The following is a 19,841-nucleotide window of genomic DNA, read 5'->3' on the forward strand; positions in this document are numbered from 1 at the left end:
ATGGTGCTATTTGTTTAGCTCAACCTGAGATCTAGTTGACATTTAGGTAATATTGCAAAAATACTATTTTCTGGATTTGTTCATTTGTTCATTCAAGGAGAGGAGAGATGCTGATTTAGTGCTTTTTCCCCAAAACAAATATTTTACTAATAAACGTTTTATTTTGTATTGTCTAGGCTATCAAGTACTAGCCCCCACTGCCTATTATGATCAGACTGGTGCCTTAGTAGTCGGCCCTGGAGCAAGAACTGGCCTTGGAGCACCAGTCAGATTGGTGGCCTCAACTCCTGTTATTATTAGTTCTGCAGCAGCGCAAGCAGGTAAGTATTAGACCTGCCATACATTTTTTTAAGTTTATATTGAAACGTCTCACTCTAATCTTAATTGAGGAATATTCAGTATTAATTATGGTTCTTACTCTACATAAACTCTGTGAAGATTGCTGGTTCTGAAAGATATACCATACATGCTCTCCTTCCTTTTTCTCTCACTCCTTTCCCCATACAGGGACACCCCTGCAAATACTGCTGCTTCTCAAAGGTATAGCTTCCCTCCCTTTTTTTTTCCACTCACCCCTATCCCCATACAAATAGACACGTCCCTGCAAATATTGTTGCTTCTAGAATATGTGCATTCTCTTCTTCCCCTCTTCCTATGCATATACATGCACTTCCCATCAGTCTTTAAAAGGATGCTTTCCCTAGGAAAGCACCATTTCATTGCTTCGGCCTGGCAGAAGGTTATGGATTGCCTTGGGGCCTCCTGGAGAAAGCAGCAAGGATTAAAATGTACAGTGGATAATAGGAAGAAAGGGAGAACTTACTATGATATCAAAAAGTTCTGGTTCTATTTTTTTATCCTTTGTTAGTTGTAGGGTCTGGTGCTCTTGTTGTTTTAGTACATTTTGCATTAGCTTGTAGCTTAAAATCCTAACTCCTGGCACCAGATGGATACAATGAACCTGTAGAAAATTTCAGAAAATAAGACTTGTTTCCCCTCTCCAGCTGCTTATTTTTATCCAGAGCTCCTTTTTGACAGTTGCAGTTGAAGGCATCTTTCAGTTAATGTTTGCTACAAGTCTGCTATCCTAACCTTGATTACCAAAATTCCATTCTGCACACAGTCATGTCTCTGATATCTAAGCTGAAAATTTTCTGAATTACATTGAAAATTTCCCACAGCTTCAATTCTCCAAAACTAGGATTGTCTTCATTTTTTTCCCTTGGATAATCAAGATTGTATAGTATTGCAAAATGTATTTTAGGCCTTAATTTAAGGTGTACCTATCTGCTTCTTTGGGAGGGATCCATGAACATAAGATTAGATCTGAATAGTCCATTTGCAAGGTCAAAATGTTTTAGAGAGCAGTTATGATGATTGAAAACATGTGTCTTACAGCTGCAGCAGCTTCAGCTGGAGGAACAGCAAACAATCTCGCGGGAGCCACGAACGGTCTATTTCGGCCACTTGGTGCCCAGCCACAACAGCCGCAGCAACAAACAAATAGTAGTCTACAATCTAATTCATTTTATGGCAGTAACTCTTTGACCAATAACTCCCAGAGCAGTTCCCTTTTTTCACATGGTCCTGGCCAACCAGGAAGTACATCTCTTGGCTTTGGAAGTAGCAGCTCCTTAGGAGCAGCTCTCGGCTCTGCACTTGCTGGATTTGGCTCATCAGGTAGGTTCTTTAATATAGTGAGGAGATTCTATGAGATTTGTACTGTAAGGAAAAAATACATGACTCTTGGGTTCACACACAAACAGAACTTGAAAAATAGGTTATTCAAGTTTAAAACAAAAATAGCTGCATAATCTAGAGAGAAGAGCAAGAGGTTATTTGATCCACTGAGTCATCTATATAAGAGGCAACGTGTTCTCTTCTCTTAATAAATTAGTTTAAAAAAAAAATAAATGCACCTCAATCATAAACCTCTCCAAAAATAATTACTTTCCTATAATAAGCACTGTATACTTACGTAGAATTTTCTTGTGTGTTTATTTTTAGGAAGTTTCTCTGGCAATACTGCATTTTGTGATTTTAAAAAATATTATAAAACCATTGATTAGCCCATCACTTTTCAGGTTATGCTCTTGAGGTGTAACTAATTTATTATGTCTCGACAATTTTTAAAATTATTTTAAAAATATGGATTGAAATTGTATTTGACATACACTAATCAAATATGACCAAATGTTGTGCTCATTCTTACATGATATTTTAAAGGGCCCGAGGCTGTGATTTTGCAGAGTTATGCCCATGAACAGTCCCAGTGACTTCAGTGAGATTATTCCGATATGTACAGTTAAGGATGCCAGTAATTCTTGGCAGGACTGTGGCCTTTATCATTATCATAGATGCCCCAAAATTGAATTGTCTGTTTTGAAAAACACTATACAACATATAGCCACAATGTTCTTGATTTTTGTTTAATTGTAACAGAAACTTGATACATACTATTTTTATTCACATAAGAACACATGGAAAGGTAGCTTTTCCTGTTGTTAGTCATTTGTTCATAAACTCTAGATGCTGGAAACTGAAATATCTTTGTAGAAAATCTCTTCCTCCGCTATATACATCCATTAGTCATTAGTTACTTATGGCACTGGGTTGCTTACTAAGTTTATTTTAGAAAAATAACATCAGCGGAGCACGCTAACAATTGCATTCACTTTGCAAATGGATAAATGTTGGGGCCAAATTTTGAGCTTACACACTTTAAATATGGCATATATACAGCTTGTTTCAACATTATTTTGCACTAAAGAATGAATATGAATAACATTCATTGTGATAAAAGCTTGCACTCTGGCCTTTAATTATGCCAACTTTGGGGTGAGTTAAGAGCACGCAAATAAGACCCCTTTATTTATTTATTTTTTTAAAATATTCATTTGTGTTCTCAAATGATCTCAAGCAATTGATGCAGGCGAGTCTTATTTACAGAGTCATTGTGCATTCCCATTACTAAACTTTTAAATGTAGATTTCTCTTCTGAACCACTCTGTAGTCTTTCTGTGCACTGTTAACAACAGCCCTGTTCTGCTCCAGATTTAATTGCACTTTATTGGCTGATGAAGTGAATCCTATGTGTATATATATTTTTAATTTTTAAAATATAAACCCTGTAAGAAGTCTCTAAACATGTAGAATATTTTAAAACGCACAGCTTGTTAAGCAGCACAATCAAAAAGACAGCCCCACAATTTAAATAAATGTCAATCATATATCTGCCTACTACTGAGGCAAAATAACCCTTCCAGCATGTCTTGAAGGTCAACAGATTGAACCTCTTGTTGTATAGCAGTGGGTGCCTTGGCCACAGATGCTAAAATATCCCAGTAATTACCCCATCTGACTTTACTGACAGGGCAGCCCTTTATGAGGAGAGAAGCAGTCTGCTCTGTAGTTTGAGAAGTGTTGTGGAACCCTTAGGATGAAAGATGCTATCTAAAACTAATATATTCAGGTGCCCTTCTGTTAAGTTTAGTTCATACCCACCAAAATATAGCCTTTTTAAAAAAAATCTGTGTAGTTGCTGATAAAAATATTAATTACAACAACACTGACATCTGAACTGTACAACTTCTTCCTTGTAAAATTACGTTAATGCATACTTGCTGCAAATTAAAAGTGAATTTGTTTAACTGTTGACTTGTCAGAGTACTGAGTTTCTCTCTCTCTCTTCACTCAGTGCCTTTCAAGACATGAGTACTAATTAAAAGGGAAGAATGAAGACTGATGGGCAAAAACATAGCTCTTTCCCCTTTTATAAAAAAAAAATTAACGGAAGATCTAATTTAGCCTTCCAAAATAAATGCTGCAGTAAACCTAAAATCCTAGCTGACTGGCTGGGAAACAGAAGCACAAACAGAGGCAGGCATACTTGTGATGACTATGAATTGTACCATCCCCTGCTCTCATATATAAATCACACATAAAAACCTCCGTTAAAAGAACATTCTTAAGCTTGCAAAGTCAAGCACTTAGTTATGAAATGCCCAGTATTAAGGCTGCTCATGCACTCCTGACCCTCTTTTGTGCATACATTATGCTACAATCTTTAATCACGTGACCACGACCTATTTGTTCCCCAGGACCGCTGCCTTATTCAGTGCATTAGATGGACCTGCTTTTGGAGATGAATAAGGGTTGTATAGTGAAGGAGACTTTGTAAAATTTCTTCATTTGTTACAGAATTTGGAAGATGTGTGATGCAGAGGAATGCAGGAAGAGTAGGGATGGTTTCATGGTTAAGGCAGCGGAATGCTGCCTTGGAGAATTGGGTTCTGTTCCTGCATTTGCCAAAGAGGTCCTGTGTGATGCTGTGCAAGTCACTTAAATCAAACTTTTCACAGGTGATCACTAATTGTGTTCCTCAGCTTCTGGGTGCTGGACTTTTGAGACTTTGGGATCTGATTTGCAGAAATGCTAAGCGCTCACAGCTGCAACTGAAGTCTGTTGGATACATGGCTGTTGTGAAGAAAAAATCATTAATGTTTGTGAAGCATTCAGATACTATAGTGAGAAGTGCCACAGAAAAGCCCATAAGGAAATGGGGTGTAGTGATTAAGATTGGTGGGGTCACCAATTGAACAGTAAGAGGAAAACTAAATATTGAATAGTTACTTAATAAGTAATTACTACGCACTGAAGAAGGCAGTGGATCTTTTGGAAAAAATAGTGTGTAATCATGTAATTAAAGATTGTATTGTAATGTGTACTCACAAAGCGAACAATTTAGTCAACTTTAATTCTGGCATTTTCTAACTTTGAGTGCTTGCATTTGCAATCTTAGTAACATTCTTTTCATGTAGTTCTTTGTATGTAATTTCTTAGTTTAAAAAAAAAAATTCCATCATATGGCATCAGATAGACACTCGTATCCATCCACCAGCAGTGTTGGCACCTTTAGAATTATTCCTCACATCTCACACTTCTCATCCCAGGCTTCTTAATTTCCCCCGCCCCCCTCCCCCCTTCCCAGCTCCTTATATCCAATCTCCTTGCCCAGCCAGGCCCAGTCCCATTCTCTCTCCTCACCCCACCCCACCCCCTTGCTCCTTCTCCGATATGTCTGTATCCCTGGGCTCCTTTTTCAGTCTCACTGTCTTCTCTGTCCCCTGGTTCCTTGTCCCAATATCCTTGCACAGCAAATCCCTGTCTCAAGTGTTGGCACACGCTCTGATCTCAGGCCTCCCCTGATTCTTTCTCCTTGTCCAATCAGCTCCCAGTCCAAGCCTTCTTGTCCCGTCAGCACCTGGGCCCATCAGTGGGACACAATAAGAGCACAGAAGAGAGAGAGTCTCTATGCTATCAGTACTGGTGTCCAGCTCTAGCACAACATGCAACAGCCCAGAGCTGCAGTTGTGGGGAGTCCTCCTTGGCCTTGGGGGGAGGGGGGGAAGGATAGGCCTAGTGTGGACCTTTTTAGAGGTTTTAGCTGATGCTCTAGTCTCTGCTGAGCATGTGCAAACTGACCCCCCCCCCCCCCCCCCCCCCCCCCCCCCAAAAGACTTATAACAAATCTGGGCATATTTTTACAGGGTCAGCAAAAGGCTCATCCCTGACACAGAGGCCACCCCCAGCCAAATTTCAGGTTCCTGCTCCAAACCACTGGAGTTCAAGAGCTTCTCAAAGAAAAGTTGCCAGAATTTAACATAAGTAAAACATATTCTTCACTAGCCTCAGTCTCTCTGAAACGGCTGAACTGTTCTGCCAAAAAATTCAGCTTGAGGCAAACATGCAGCAAAGAAAATTTCAAACCAAATGGTTAAATTGGTAAAACTTAAAAGCAACTGAAAAACAGGATCTTGTAGTAATATGCAGTGCTACCAGTGCTAGGAAGTGTCGGGCAACCTTAATAAGAGTCAGGACTACCAGACCCATCTATTACTTTTATATTTATATGTATGTCAGAACTTAGAACTGTCAGTTTTTGACGCCGTCCTTTTCAAACTGACATAGAAGTCAACATATCAAAGTGAGTTCAAAATGTACTCATTACTTTTGGAACTGGGGCAACTTTAGTTGTGTTCATCAGTGTACTAGAAATGTTCCAAAATTAAAACAGGAACTCCTGTTTTAACATTTCACTATTACATACCATTACAGATTTTTTTAGTTTGTAAAATGGTGACTCATATGTATCCCTTAATTTATCCTACAATGGTCATCAGCCTGCTGATAATACTGGGCAATATACCAGTCTTTCACTAATACTATTCAACCTAACCTTCAAGTCCATAATTTATCTTCAAGCAATATCATAATAGTATTTAAAGCTGTTCCCAATTCCTCACCTTATTTTGTTTACCTCACCCTGTGCTCTGCTTTTTCCCCTTTTCAGTTTATACCCCTTTATGATCTTCCTCCAAAATATTATCTCTTTGAAAACCAACAATTCTCTCGGGGAATTTGAAAACTGTCTCTAGCAGAATTACTTTTAGAGTGGCCAATTGGTTTCCATCGCTCTAAGAGATGCATGATGAAGGGAAGTTCATTAGCAGCTGGGGCAAAAGTGAAGGAGATTCATTATTTATTTTCTCCGCTTTTAAGCAAATACATTTATCCAGCCTGTTTCCTGAAATCAAGTGGCACCAACTTGAATTGTTATTTCTTCTGAGGAAATATTTTTGCAGATATTTGTGGCAATACTTTCAGTGCCACTGGAACATATAAAGCATAGTGTAGTAAATTCCTGCCTACTGGTCTCAAACTGAAGCCAGGGCATTAAAGCATAGGACTACAATATAAGAGTAAGACGTCTGAAGTGAAATGTCAAAAGATTTGGGCATTGACTACTTCCTTTCCTATCTGTGGTATGTTTATACCCTCTTGTGATTTATTAAAAAGTATATATGGTTATCACAGTAATTGTCTTTATCATAACAATCATTATAATTATTGTGATCACATCTGTTATTGCTCAGCGGTAGTTGGGGATAGGTTTTATTCAGTTGACGCTGTATGTAATTAGGGTTTTTTTTATTTCTTCTTCAGTTGGCAGTTCTGCAAGTAGTAGTGCCACAAGGAGAGATTCTCTATCTACTAGCTCTGACATGTACAAAAGATCTAGTAGCAGCCTAGCACCCATAGGGCAGCCATTTTACAATAGTCTGGGATTTTCCTCCTCTCCAAGTCCAATAGGCATGCCTCTGCCAAGCCAAACTCCAGGACATTCACTTACGCCACCGCCATCACTTTCATCACATGGATCCTCATCCAGTTTGCATTTAGGTAAAAACGAAACAAAACCCTTTTTGTTTGTATGTCTGTATGTTTTTCTATATGTTTAAAATATTGTATGTTGCATAAAAGATGTCATGCTATCTTTGCTGTTAAACAGCTTTTAATTAGAGGGCTCAGTCCTGAAAGCTGCAGAGCGCACTCAAACTCTCATTGATGTGACAGTGGAGAGCACTCAGCATCTTGCAGTATGGAGCCAACAATTGATTTTCTACCACTCCTCAGATTTGAGAAGTAGAAAGGAGGGTCTGGTGTCCAGTAAGACAACTCATTTTTGTAGTATATGTTCCTTTCTACTGTGTATGACAGGCAAAAGTGTATTATTATTATTATTATTTGTGCTTTGCATGTACTACTTATATTTATTGAGGATACTTTAATATGATCAAATGTATTGTTTGATAGTGAAATAACTGTCACTATCTGTTATGATAATGTTAGGAGAAAAGTGGAGCAAAACTCACAATATTGAATGTATTGAAGGATCATTTTGAACCAGTGAGTCTGCTGCCTTGAGGTCAACTACTTTGCAAGGATATCAGGGATTATCACCAAGCAGATGAAGAGAATCAAATGTTTATATGTCCATAATACATTCTTTCTGTAGTGCCCTTCTGCATTAGGTTATTTTCAAATTCTTTGTTAATAATAAGTTCTAGAAATATTTGATTCTGTAAGAACGTGTGGTGGCTTGATCTTAAAACCATAAACACTCCCCCCCTCCCCCCCCACACACAAATAGTGATATATTTGGAGGTTCATGTGTTTAATTCAGGGTTATTTCATAAAACCTTTTTACTCTTTCACTGTAAATCTTTGTTTTTTAAATTTGGATGCATGAAACTGCACATAACTATCAGAATGAGTTTCATTTGGCCCCATTGACTACAGTACAGGGTCATCCATGTAGGTAGTAGACAATTTAATCACTGTACATTTTTATATTTTTATATAAATTAAAACAGGAAGAAATGAGAACTGAAACTCTAGGGGAATAGAAATTTCTTGAAGGAAGAATGTACGAGTTCTGTATGTATTCATGTTAAACATAATTGGAATGTACAATACAGTTACAATTTCGTGTCCCCTTTTAGTATGACTTTTTGATTATATACTGAGTGTTCTAAATAAAAAAGGGGTAAGGGGACATTTTAGCACATTTGATTTTTTTACTTACCTTTTTTCCTTTTTCAGATTTACAAAGTGCACCTTTTGGGCTGAGACCAAGCATGGAAAGTTTCAGCCCAAATGGAAGCTTTTCAGAAAATTTACATCTGACAATGGGGTTATGATGGAAACCATTTTGCAACTCTTAACTACAGATTTCACTCCTAGTGAAAGCTATAATTTAAATAAAAATTTGGGAGGCATTATCAGTATACATAAAGTTGTGATGAAGTCTATATGTTGCTTTCCATTTAGTGAACTGTTAAATAATAGGAGACTTTCCAGTTTTGAGAAAATATGTAGATGCCATCAGTATGAAGGTTTACATCTGTCAGCAAAATTGTGTTAAATGCAGGTTTTAAAACAGCTTAGACTGTTTGCCTGACAGTGTGGGCTAAACACAATTGTTCGTTAAAATAGTGTACTGGATTAATAGCTAAATAGTGTGTAGAGTCAATGAAGTGCAGTTGTATTGTGAAAAGTGACTTTATAAAATGGCACCATGAGATTCCATGCTTAATTTGTTTCAAACATCAAACAGGTCACATGCAATCAATTTATATGTAAAATTGTTTTTCTGTCCTGCAAAATCACCTTAAAATCTGGAAGTCATTGTGTGTTCTTTTCGGCTCTCCTAAGTAACAGTAATGAAGATTCACACTGCTTCAGTCTGATTGTCTCTAATGGGATGGCACAAATATAAAGGGGGCTGTACAGATGAAATTTAGTTACCTGTTCTATTGATTTTTCTCTTAGAAAGCTGTGTTGACTCTGTAGTGCTGTCAGTGCAAAAATTGTTGCTGAATGAAATAGGTATGTCTGAATACAGATAGGGAGCAGATGTAAGAAAGAAGTCACTCTTAATCGTGTTTCAGAACAGAACAATATTTTAAGGCTGTGTTTGCACTGCAGTTTTCATCTGTATTTTGATAATGCCTGTCAAATGCAGCTCTAATATCCCTTTTGATCTGGTGTTCAAGTCCTTTGTCCTGCCTGCTGGGTATGGACAGCATCAACGAAGTTAAACTCCTGTTCTCTTAAAATGGGTATGGGGATTCAGTTGATTCTATCTCTATAGCAGTGGACAATAGAATGCAACACTGGATGGAGGTGTACATGGTTTATACCCCCCTTTGTCAGACACTGCTGCAAATTGTAGTGGTGACAGCCTAAACCACCAACTGCCATTTTGCAAGAAATTAATGCAATTTTAATATTTTTAACCTTCTGCCACCAACTTCTTTCTTTCTCACTTGACAAAGTGTGAGCTCACTTCAATTATTTTAGTGATTTGTCCCCTACTGTCAAGCCATTACAGTACAAGCCGTTTGCTTGTAACTGCTCCTTTCTAATAGTGAGTGAATGAATGAATGAATGATGCAGGACACTGAACTATCCTTTGACTCACAATAATAAAACTATGTGAGCCCAACTGGTTTTAAACCATTTTTAAAACAGTGGAACTTCTTTTGTCGGTGTGCATAATGCGTTAAATGTTCGAGTTCAGAGCAGTTTTAAATATTTTTGAGAAATTATGCTCTGTCCATGCTGTCCAGGCAAAGCGTATTATCCTGAGTTTCCGATTCTGTTTTATCTTTACCGTAGAGGTGGCCTTAAGAATTGGTCAGTCTGGTGGAGAGTTGAGGTCTACTGGCAGGCAGTGTGGGATACTTTGTAGTACCTGAACAGTACCTGTTGTGGAGGACACCTGTAAGCCAGGCATCATAAGCATTGAATTGATTTTTAAAATATAGACAAAATAAATTATGAAAAACCTGTACAGACTTGAGTCCTTTACATTTTCCCTTGAACAGATGAAAAATAGAGTTGACCCCTTCTTACCTGAGGGCTAGCTGGGGCTGTTCCCTGCAGATTTAAAAAAAAAAAAGCAAAAAAAACCTGTTAGTTAATTAAACATTGCATTGTATTTTTTTTTTAGAAAGTAAGATTATTAACCACACTTAAACACACAAGCTATTGTATGGCAGATCTGTTTTAATTTTTCGGAAGAAATTTTTGAACAAATAATTTAGTAATAAGTATTAACTGCTTTATATCTAAAGGAATTGGTGAGATTGGATTTTTTAAATATTCTGTCATTTTTTCCTGTTTCATGAAGTAATATAGATACTGTTTAAATTAGTAGTTTGTTTAATATTCATAGACTATTTAAAATTTGTATTGGCCCAGTTATTTTTTTACCATACTGAAGATCTTCCTTGTGTGAGATCAGAAGTGCTAGCAAATAAATGCGCCCTTTGTTACTGTAGTAGACATACTGTGCACTTGATTTCATACTAGATGATATTCTGTTTGGCTCACTTCTTGTTAATAGTTCAGTCTCTAAATTTGAATTTGGAGATTACTCAGCAAACTTTTGCAGATGGTGTTTTGAACACTAGTCATTGTCCAATCCATTTAATGAATTGTATGTATCAGTTGGCCAATTAATTTAAAAGAATTGGTTACCAGATTTTTGTTTGGTATCAGAATCTGCAAAATAAATTTTTTTTGAATTTTTTTAGAACAAATCTGACATAGTAAGATAACTGGAAGGATTTTAGTAACTAGTTCTCAGATTTGAAGAATTTCCAGAGCAATAAACAATACATTCTTTGTGAAGAGAATAACTAACTGAAAGGTGTCCTGAACTACAACAACAGCCAGGATGCAAAATAATATATGTATCATGACATCTTCTGCAGATGGTATTGGTTGAATGTTATTTTTTGTGCACTAAGAATGTCTGGTGGAATAGAGGAGAGAAGTGCAAAGCTAAGCAGTCCTTGTAGCTGTACCAATACAATGAGCAAGAACATATAGTTATACAATAAATATCCATGACTTCGTGCTTTTATTCCAAGGTTTGTTCAGTTTATTATTAAGCTAGAAAACGCCTTCTGATGTAACACTTCATTACAGTAGCAAAGCTAACCATCTCATCAACCAATCAGTATTCCCGAATATTTTGTTTTAACTTTCCAGTAATACTTAGCCAAGAATAAATAGTGCTACACGGGTTTGACAAATTCTCCATGCTGATCAGCTATTGAGGGATGGAGATATGTCTTCAGCCATACCAAATTAGCTTCTAACATATGACAGAATCATAGCATAAACAGAGTTAGAATAATTCTTGACTAGAAGGCCTGAAGGGATAATTTTAGCTGAGTTTTGTGTTGGTGATTCAGCAGGTGTTACTGTTTCCATTGAGTTAGTACTTACTTTTCGTTGACAATATTAAAGAAAACAAATTGTTTCTAGGGAGAATTCACTCAAAATTAAATTGTAAAATGCTGTAAGATCCTTAAGGATGACATTTTGCTATATAAATTTATTAATACACTAGTTGGAGGTTGAACAGTTTACCCAAAAAGTTAGAGAGAAAAATTGTCACCCAGATTTTGCTGTCCCCAGTTTTCGGAGGTATCTGCTTAATTTATTCCTAATTCACACATGCAGTTTCTTGATTGTGTGTGTGCTAATTAGGTCCATAAAATATAGGAGCATTTACTCAAAAGTATCCTTTTACTTTATTACACAAGTATTATCTATAAAGTAATACGAATTTTAAATCCTGCCAATCTTAGTATGGAGGCAACACTGTATTAAAGCTGCGCTCACATTTCCATTGAACAAACTTGGCTGCAATCTTGTGACATTACATATTGTTACTCCACTATTCTTAAACTAATAATGAGATCTAGTCTTGCATTGTAATAACTTAGAGCTGAAAAGGCAAACATTTAAAATCATGATTTTTTTCAATCTTTAGAAAGCTGGGGGTGCAGGGGAGTTAGAGGGGTTTTTTTAAAGTCTCTTTGTGTGCATCCATCTTGACCTACAGAACAATAATAATATATCCTTTATTTTGTGTACTGGTACCACCATCATCTGTCAGCGCATTTCTGGAAATATTGATTGTTAATGGAAACCCTGTAAATGGTGGCTGTGGAATGTGGATTTTGCCGCCATCTTCATAACAATAAAATAGTAAATTTTTAACTTAACCCCCCCTCCCCCCCCCCTGAAACTGGAGCACTCTTTTATATCATTTTGAGATGCTGTAGATCAAGTTAGGGACCTGAACTACTTATCCCTTTAAATATTTATTTTACAATTAGTGTTACTTACCTTTTGTTTCTCTTTTAGCTTATTGTGCTGTAGGATGCAATATAAATAACTCCTGATCTGTTAATATATCTCACTGAAACTGTATGCAAAAGATTAATTCGGTTGGCCATTCCAAAAAAGACCCTGGTGAACTTTATATATGTTTACCAGTATACTTGTAATAACTTGGTTTCCTGGGGTAGTAGATTAGTCAGCAAAATATTACCAATAAAAGGCTTGGTTGTGGCTTAGAAGGACACTGTTCATTAAAATATTTTTAAAATCTATTTCCTGAAAGAGTACCTTCCTTAACAACAAGTACAGACGTTCTTTTTTAAAAAATGAATGTTATTTTTGGAGGAGGGGTGTTATTGCTCTCTTGTTGATGCTAATAAGGGTCTTTTCAGTTAGTGCCTCCCTTTCTAATTAACTTCAGGGAAAACATTAAAACTGGTGTGGCTTTTCCCCCTCAGATTTTTTTAGTATAATAACCTTAAGTGTTTGTCAGTATAGTACATACAAGATTGCAAGTAGAAGTATGACTTTCATTGTTTATTATTTGTATTAAAGTAGCAGTATCCTTTTTAAATATCGTAATAGCAATTAACAAATTATATATAGTTTGGTATTTAGTTATAGTGATATGTGCTGGGTGCAGCATGGAAAAAGATGCTAATGGATTTGTGAGGAGATGACAGTTGGACAGCTGCAGGTGGAAATACTGGCAAAGCATAAGAAATAGGTGCTACACAAAGCAAAATCAGTTTATATATAAGAAGGGAGGGGCAGAGTAATATACGGCTTTCAAGGTGGTGACAAGAAGCTGAAATTCGATATCGTAGCAGATTGGCAGCTAGTGGAGGGATTACCATTTCTAAAATTAACTTTAGTTTAACTAATCCTAAAACAGCCAAAGATATTTCAGGCCGAACCATTTTAATGTTCTATTTTAAAATTTGTTTTACAAATTGGTGCTTGCAAAGCTGGGATGCTGACGTCTTCTATTTTTCCCACAGAACAGGTACAGCATGGGCAGGGGCAGCACAAGGTCCCCGAAATGATCTGCCACTATGCCATAACTGACTACAGTATCACCATAGGGGATAAAGGATAGTTCAGTTTCTGTGGCCTGTTCAAATCTTTGGCCAACTTTGAGACCATCAATCAAGGGTATGAGTTAGTGCCACTTGTGAAGTGGAAACCTGCCCACTGGGCATTGGGCTGAGACCACTCAATTTTAAAGCTTCCCTATGTATGTGTAGATATACAGCACTTCTTATGTTGCATTAGATTGTCTCAGTGACAGTTCTTCTCCCTCCTGCCTGTCGCTTAAAAAAAGGGGGGGTGATTTATTTCTTTTATGAATATAACCAACTATATCATCTCCATTGAGGTGACTGAATAGTCAGAAGACAATTTGTTTTCTTTTCCTTTAAAACATATGCAGTTTTAGTACAGTTCTTATTGTTGCTTAGTTTCTTTAAAGCTTGTTTACTGACAGAACTGCTTTATTGTAGGAGGGCTGACAAATGGTAGTGGTCGCTATATCTCTGCAGCACCTGGAGCGGAAGCAAAGTATCGCAGTGCTACGAGTACCTCCAGTCTTTTTAGCTCCAGCAGCCAACTCTTCCCGCCTTCGCGTCTTCGTTATAGTAGGTCTGATATCATGCCCTCTGGACGCAGTAGATTACTGGAAGATTTCAGAAATAATCGCTTCCCTAACCTTCAACTAAGAGACCTTGTTGGACATATAGTTGAATTTTCTCAAGACCAGCATGGTTCGAGGTAAGTGTTACAGTGAAGCTTATAATTGAAATAATAACATTTATAAAGATACATAATTTGACTTGAAGCATTTCATCTTTAATATGTGCTTGTGGTCACCCCACTGTGAAATATCTATCATTTTTATAGACACACTTTTTAGAGTAGAGCTGCATTTAAGTAGTGCAGAAAGTCTTACGCTAGCCTCCTTCCATACCAGGGAGAATTTCACCATAAGTTAAATAAGGAGCTAAATGTGATTTTTCTCAAATAAAACAAATTTTTTTATATAGAATCAGTCTTTCTAAACTCTAAAAGTTCTCTTAAGTATCAGAAAGATCTTGGTAAAAGACTGGAATCAGGAATCAGAAATTTGTAAGTAGTACCACACCAGCTACTTAGTTGTATTTATTACTTATTTTCGTCTGCCTTATATAGGATAACAAATTGCTTAGAAGAATTAATCAAGAGCAATTTACTCTCCTTCTTCAAGTGATGGTACCTATGTGGAATCCATCATGGGTGCGCATGCACGCCATGCGCCAGAGCCAGAACTGTTGAAAGCAATGTTTGTTGACCTGCGTGCGTGCCTTGTGTTGTCCCCATGTCCGAGGTCTTATGTGGCTGAGCGGGTCGATGCCCCCTCAGTTTCCTCTTACTGTCGCATGGCTAAAGTTGGAACATCCTCTTCTCATCAGAACCTGTGTAGCAAGTAAATGTTTTCGTTAGCAAGTAGAGTAGTTAATATTTAGTTTTAATCTAGTGTTAGTTTAAAAAAAAAAAAAAAAAGTTAGAATTAGACAAGTTATCCAAGTCTCACCCCTCCCCCTTTTTTTGTGCGGGGGAGTATGCCAAAACAAGCTGGTTTTAAAAACTGCACCATGTGCCCTTGGTCCCTCTCAGTGAGTGACGAGCACCAATGCTGTTTATACTGTTTGGGGGAATCCCATATAGTTTCATGGTGCTCCATGTGTTGCTCCTTCCCATTGACAGCCCAAGAGGCAAAATAATTCAGGCTTCAAAAATTCCTAATGGAAGAAGCTGTGCGTCTATGTGAACATCAGGAGATTGCACCAATGGACCCACCGGAGTGCCTATCAGAGTTGGCGACTCCCACACCATCATCCACATCAGTACCTGCAGCGCCAATGGCACTGGCCAAATCACAAAAGAAGAGACATGGCCATGGGCACAAGGGCAGATCCTGGAAATCTAAATGCCACGTTCTCTCCCTGAGCCACAATCAGCTGGGAGAGAATTCATGTGCGGACTCGGCAGTTCCAGCACCCAAAAGGGCAAAGGTGGACAAAAAATCAACACACATTGCCAGCCTGACCACCTCCGGAGCCCCCACAGACTACATACCATCACCAAGCCCGCCGGACCCAAAACCATGCACTCCGGACTGCTTATCACCCTTAACCCCTACAGCAGAACACTTACAGCTGATGGAGGGCTCTGCACGCAAGGAGACAGGGTGCCAATGCAGCCCCCGTCTCTGGCTGACGAAACTTTATTACTGTACCACTGACTGGTACCACCATATTTTACAGCTCCAATGGGACTGTTGGGCCCACAGCCTCTGCCAGGCCTGCTTGCACTAATGGTATCACCACTACCGGAGCTGTCTGACTCTGATTAGTCACCTCAACCAGAACAGCACTTCTCCCCGGAACACAGTTTGCAGCAATATTATGCGCCCCTGCAAGTGCCACCACCACAACAATTGTTCAGATACCCAAGGCCAGCCCACAAGATCAGATCACACTAATCATCCACTGGCAGGGATGGCATGCACTGTGACATGCTGTACCCCATGTACACCCTTAGTGTGATTTGTGTATCATTCACGTACACCCTTATAGTGTAACTGTGTATTGTATAATGCAAAGTATGTCATGTAAGGTTTTTTTTGGAATGTTCATGACATACTGTACATTGTTATGGTAGGATGTTTCCAGCAACGTCATGTGTATGTACAAATATGAAACTCTGTTGTGTCATATCCCCTAATGTGTTGAATAGATGCAGACAAACACAAAACTGGTTCCATGCTCCACAGAGGCATGCGTACAGAAACAATGGACTGGCTCAAGTGGAAGAAATCTTGCCCATTGCCAGACATGGCTGATCATCTGATCCCATGGGGTCAAGGAAACTTGTTAAAAGAAAGAGGAATCTTTGTCTCAGGGCTCTCCCTTGTAATCTTTCTTCTAAGCAACATCAAAGACTGACAACTGCCCATTTGGGGCCGAGCGGGGGAAAGGGGGCTGGTTGCAAGAGGCATCGCAGCCAGCTGTGGGTAAGCTAACATCATAGACTGAAAAACTACTGAAATATTAAACTTAGTTTAGGAAGCAAGTTACCTTTTAATTAATTGTGACCAACTCCTTGACTCATTATTAATCTCTTGATTTATATTAATCTGATTTATAATCTCTTAAAATCTTGCTGTAGTCAATAAATGTATGTTTGTTTTATCTAAAACAGTGCATATGGACTGTGTCTGTGTAAAGACTTCGCTTGGAGTGACAGAGCTGGTGCATATCAATTTCTTTGATAAATTGATGGACAACTGTAAATGAGCTTGCAGGGTGCAGTGTATAGCACTAAACCCTGCAAGATGGCAGTTCCCAAGGTTGCATCTGGGGCTGGAGGTGTTTGCTGAGGGTCAATCTCATGGCTGGCCAGAAGTGCTCCTTCACTGGGTCAGAGACTGATTACTCGCAGCAGGCTGGGCGTGGGCTGACCCAGGAGTGGGTCGTTTACACAGCAAAGCAGAATAAGTTGGGACCTAGGAGTAAGGAATTGGGGTGACATAGCTACACCCCAGTCCAGATTGCAGGGGAGGAAATCACACCTGTACTATGACCGGGCAACAGTTTCTTCATCCTCCATCAATATATACTGCACCATCCATATCAGGAGAACAGCGAGGGGCCGTGGTACCATCAGAAACAACAGAACTGGCCATCTGGATCCATCGCCTCCTACGGGAGCTTCATTGTCACTGGACGACGCCTTCATTCCGCCATCTGCATATCCACTGGATGATCATGGCCAATATCAGGATCTCCTAAGATACAGAACAACAACCCTGGAATTGCCAGAAGAAGATGTCATGGAGTCACAGGATGAATTTCTGGACATCCTTCAACCAGTGGGCCCATCCAGGATAGCATAGCCAATTCACAAAGCCATCTTACAGCCAGCGCAAGCAATCTGGCACACCCCAGCATCCTGCACTCCCAACACCCAAAGCGTGCAGAATGCAGCTACCTGGTTCCGGCCAAGAACACTGCTTTCCTCTTCATGCACCCACCACCCAACTCACTTGTTGTCTAAGCCACGGTGCAACAAGCCAGACAGCAACATCCCAGAGCCAACCCCACCCTCCTCCCCGGACCAGGCTGTGAAGAAGCTAGACTTTGTCAGCCGCAAGGTACATTCATCTGCAGGCCTCCAATTCTGTATAGCCAGTTATCAGGCCATATTGGCTAAATATGATTTCCAATCTTACTCCAGGCTAGTGGAATTCCAGGCCTCGCTACCAGAAGAAAAACGTGTGGAATTCCAGGCCTTAATCGAGGAAGGCAACTGGTCTCCAAAGTCTCGCTCCAGGTGGCAGTGGATGCCGCAAATACAGCAGCGCAACTCCTAGCATCCAGTCTTATACTGAGGCAAGACTCTTGGCTACAGACCTCCGGGTTCCTAAAAGAGTTCCAGACAACCCTGGAACGTTTCCCATTTGACAACCAAAAGTTGTTCAGTGACAAAACAAATGAGAGCTTTCACTCTTTGATCCACACTTAGATCATTTGGCCTTTATACCCTGCTTCCCATGAGATTTCAACACTGGCAAGCATATATCAACCTTGGTATCAATCCAGACCCACTTACCAGACCAGCAGCCTTATTCTCCCCATCCACAGAAGCAGCGCTCACAACATCCTCAACACTATCCTGCCACCATGTCTGCGACCTGTACCTCTTACCAGCGTCCGCAACATTTTTGGCTCTCAACAAGAGAACCAAGAACCTCTCTGCAGCCTGACCTCAGTCCCACCCTCCCGTTTAATTCAGAGGCCATCTTTCTCCCTTTTACAACAACTGGAGCTGGATTACCACCAACCATTGGGTCCTAGACATCGTACAACAAGGCTACTCCATAGAATTCCACACCTTCCCGCCCCAGCACGGGCCACGGAGGCAGACACAAATCAGATCAATCTCCTGTACAAGGAGACGCTAACACTGCTCCAGGAAGGTTCCATAGAGCAAGTGTGTCCCATCCCCCTCTTCCTCTCCCCTGCTATTGGAACCACAGATTCTACTCCCTCTATTTCCTCATTACAAAGAAAAGAGGAGACCTCAGACCCATCTTGGACCTGTGGGTGCTCAACAAATTCATCCACAAGTTCCATTTTCAAATGGTAACTATAACTCAAATCATCCTCTCCCTCAAATATGGGGCCTGGTTCATGGCTCTCGATATGAAAACTGCTTATTTTCACATGGAAATCCACCCAGCCCACCATAAATTCCTCTGCTTCCAAATCGAACAATCACACGATCATTTCCGCATTCTCCCCTTTGGGATAGCTACTGCACTGCGGTATTCACAAAAGTCTTTACAGTTGTGGCGGTATACATGCAATGACTGGGTCACTCCCTGTTCCCTTACCTAGATGACTAGTTATTGGTGGTGTCATTGGGCGGACGCCTGCTAGTGACTATCCAGACCTTACAAGATATGTTTGCTGACATTGGCATATGCATCAACAAAGACAAATCCACTCTCATTCCCACCAAAAGACTTTCATTTATTGAAGCCATGCTGGACTCTCAAGTGGCATGAGTGTTTCTTCCCAAAGACCACTATACCTCCCTCATAAACATCCTTACACGATTACACCATCCACACGTGTGTTTGTCTGTGTCTCACTCCTTGGACACATAGCAGCATCCACATCGATCGCCCCGTACGCCTGGCTTCATAAGTGGTGCCTGCAACCCTTGCTACGGACAGTTTACAACCTGCAGAAGGACCACCTTCTGGTTTCCCTCCCTACATGAGTGCTAGTCGTCTTGGCATGGTGGCGAGACCCCTCCAGAGTTCTGGTGGGGATACCATTCCACCAACCCAAACCAGACATCTGCTGTGTGGCCTTGTACATGGTGACATGTCTGTTACCAGGAACAAGGGTTGTAGTCCACCAGAGAGGCGCAGACGCATATCAATATCCTAGAAATGAGAGCGGTTTTACATGCTTACCACGACCTCCTCCCCGTACTCCAGGGCAAGCATGTCCAACTCCTGACGGACAACATGTCAACAGTATTCTATGTAAACAAACAAGGGGGAGCCAGATCCCTATCCCTATGCCAAGAAGCAATCCACCTGTGGAACTGGTGCCTGCAACATAATATCACATTACAGGCGATGCGCTTATATGGGACAGACCATGTCCTTGCAGATGAGCAGAGTCGCTCCTTCCATCATTCTCATGAATGGGAACTCCAACAACCCCATTCTTCCAGACATC

General features: G+C 39.7%; 1 protein-coding gene across 5 annotated transcripts in view; it reads left to right on the forward strand.

The window, feature by feature from the left end:
- The window catches only part of PUM2 (pumilio RNA binding family member 2), a 148,592-nt gene that overhangs the window by 113,766 nt on the left and 14,985 nt on the right, over window positions 1–19,841 (forward strand). For all 5 annotated transcript variants that reach the window (XM_067544719.1, XM_067544718.1, XM_067544721.1 and 2 more), the window contains exons 11-14: window positions 177–320; window positions 1,399–1,680; window positions 7,006–7,242; window positions 14,049–14,316. In XM_067544719.1, coding sequence (XP_067400820.1) covers window positions 177–320; window positions 1,399–1,680; window positions 7,006–7,242; window positions 14,049–14,316 — 931 coding nt within the window. The remainder of the gene's footprint in view (window positions 1–176; window positions 321–1,398; window positions 1,681–7,005; window positions 7,243–14,048; window positions 14,317–19,841) is intronic.

Source organism: Emydura macquarii, unplaced genomic scaffold (genome assembly GCF_026122565.2).
Source record: "Emydura macquarii macquarii isolate MOO-44397 ecotype Brisbane River unplaced genomic scaffold, CSIRO-AGI_Emac_v2 contig_1027, whole genome shotgun sequence".
NCBI classification, from domain to species: Eukaryota; Metazoa; Chordata; order Testudines; family Chelidae; genus Emydura; species Emydura macquarii.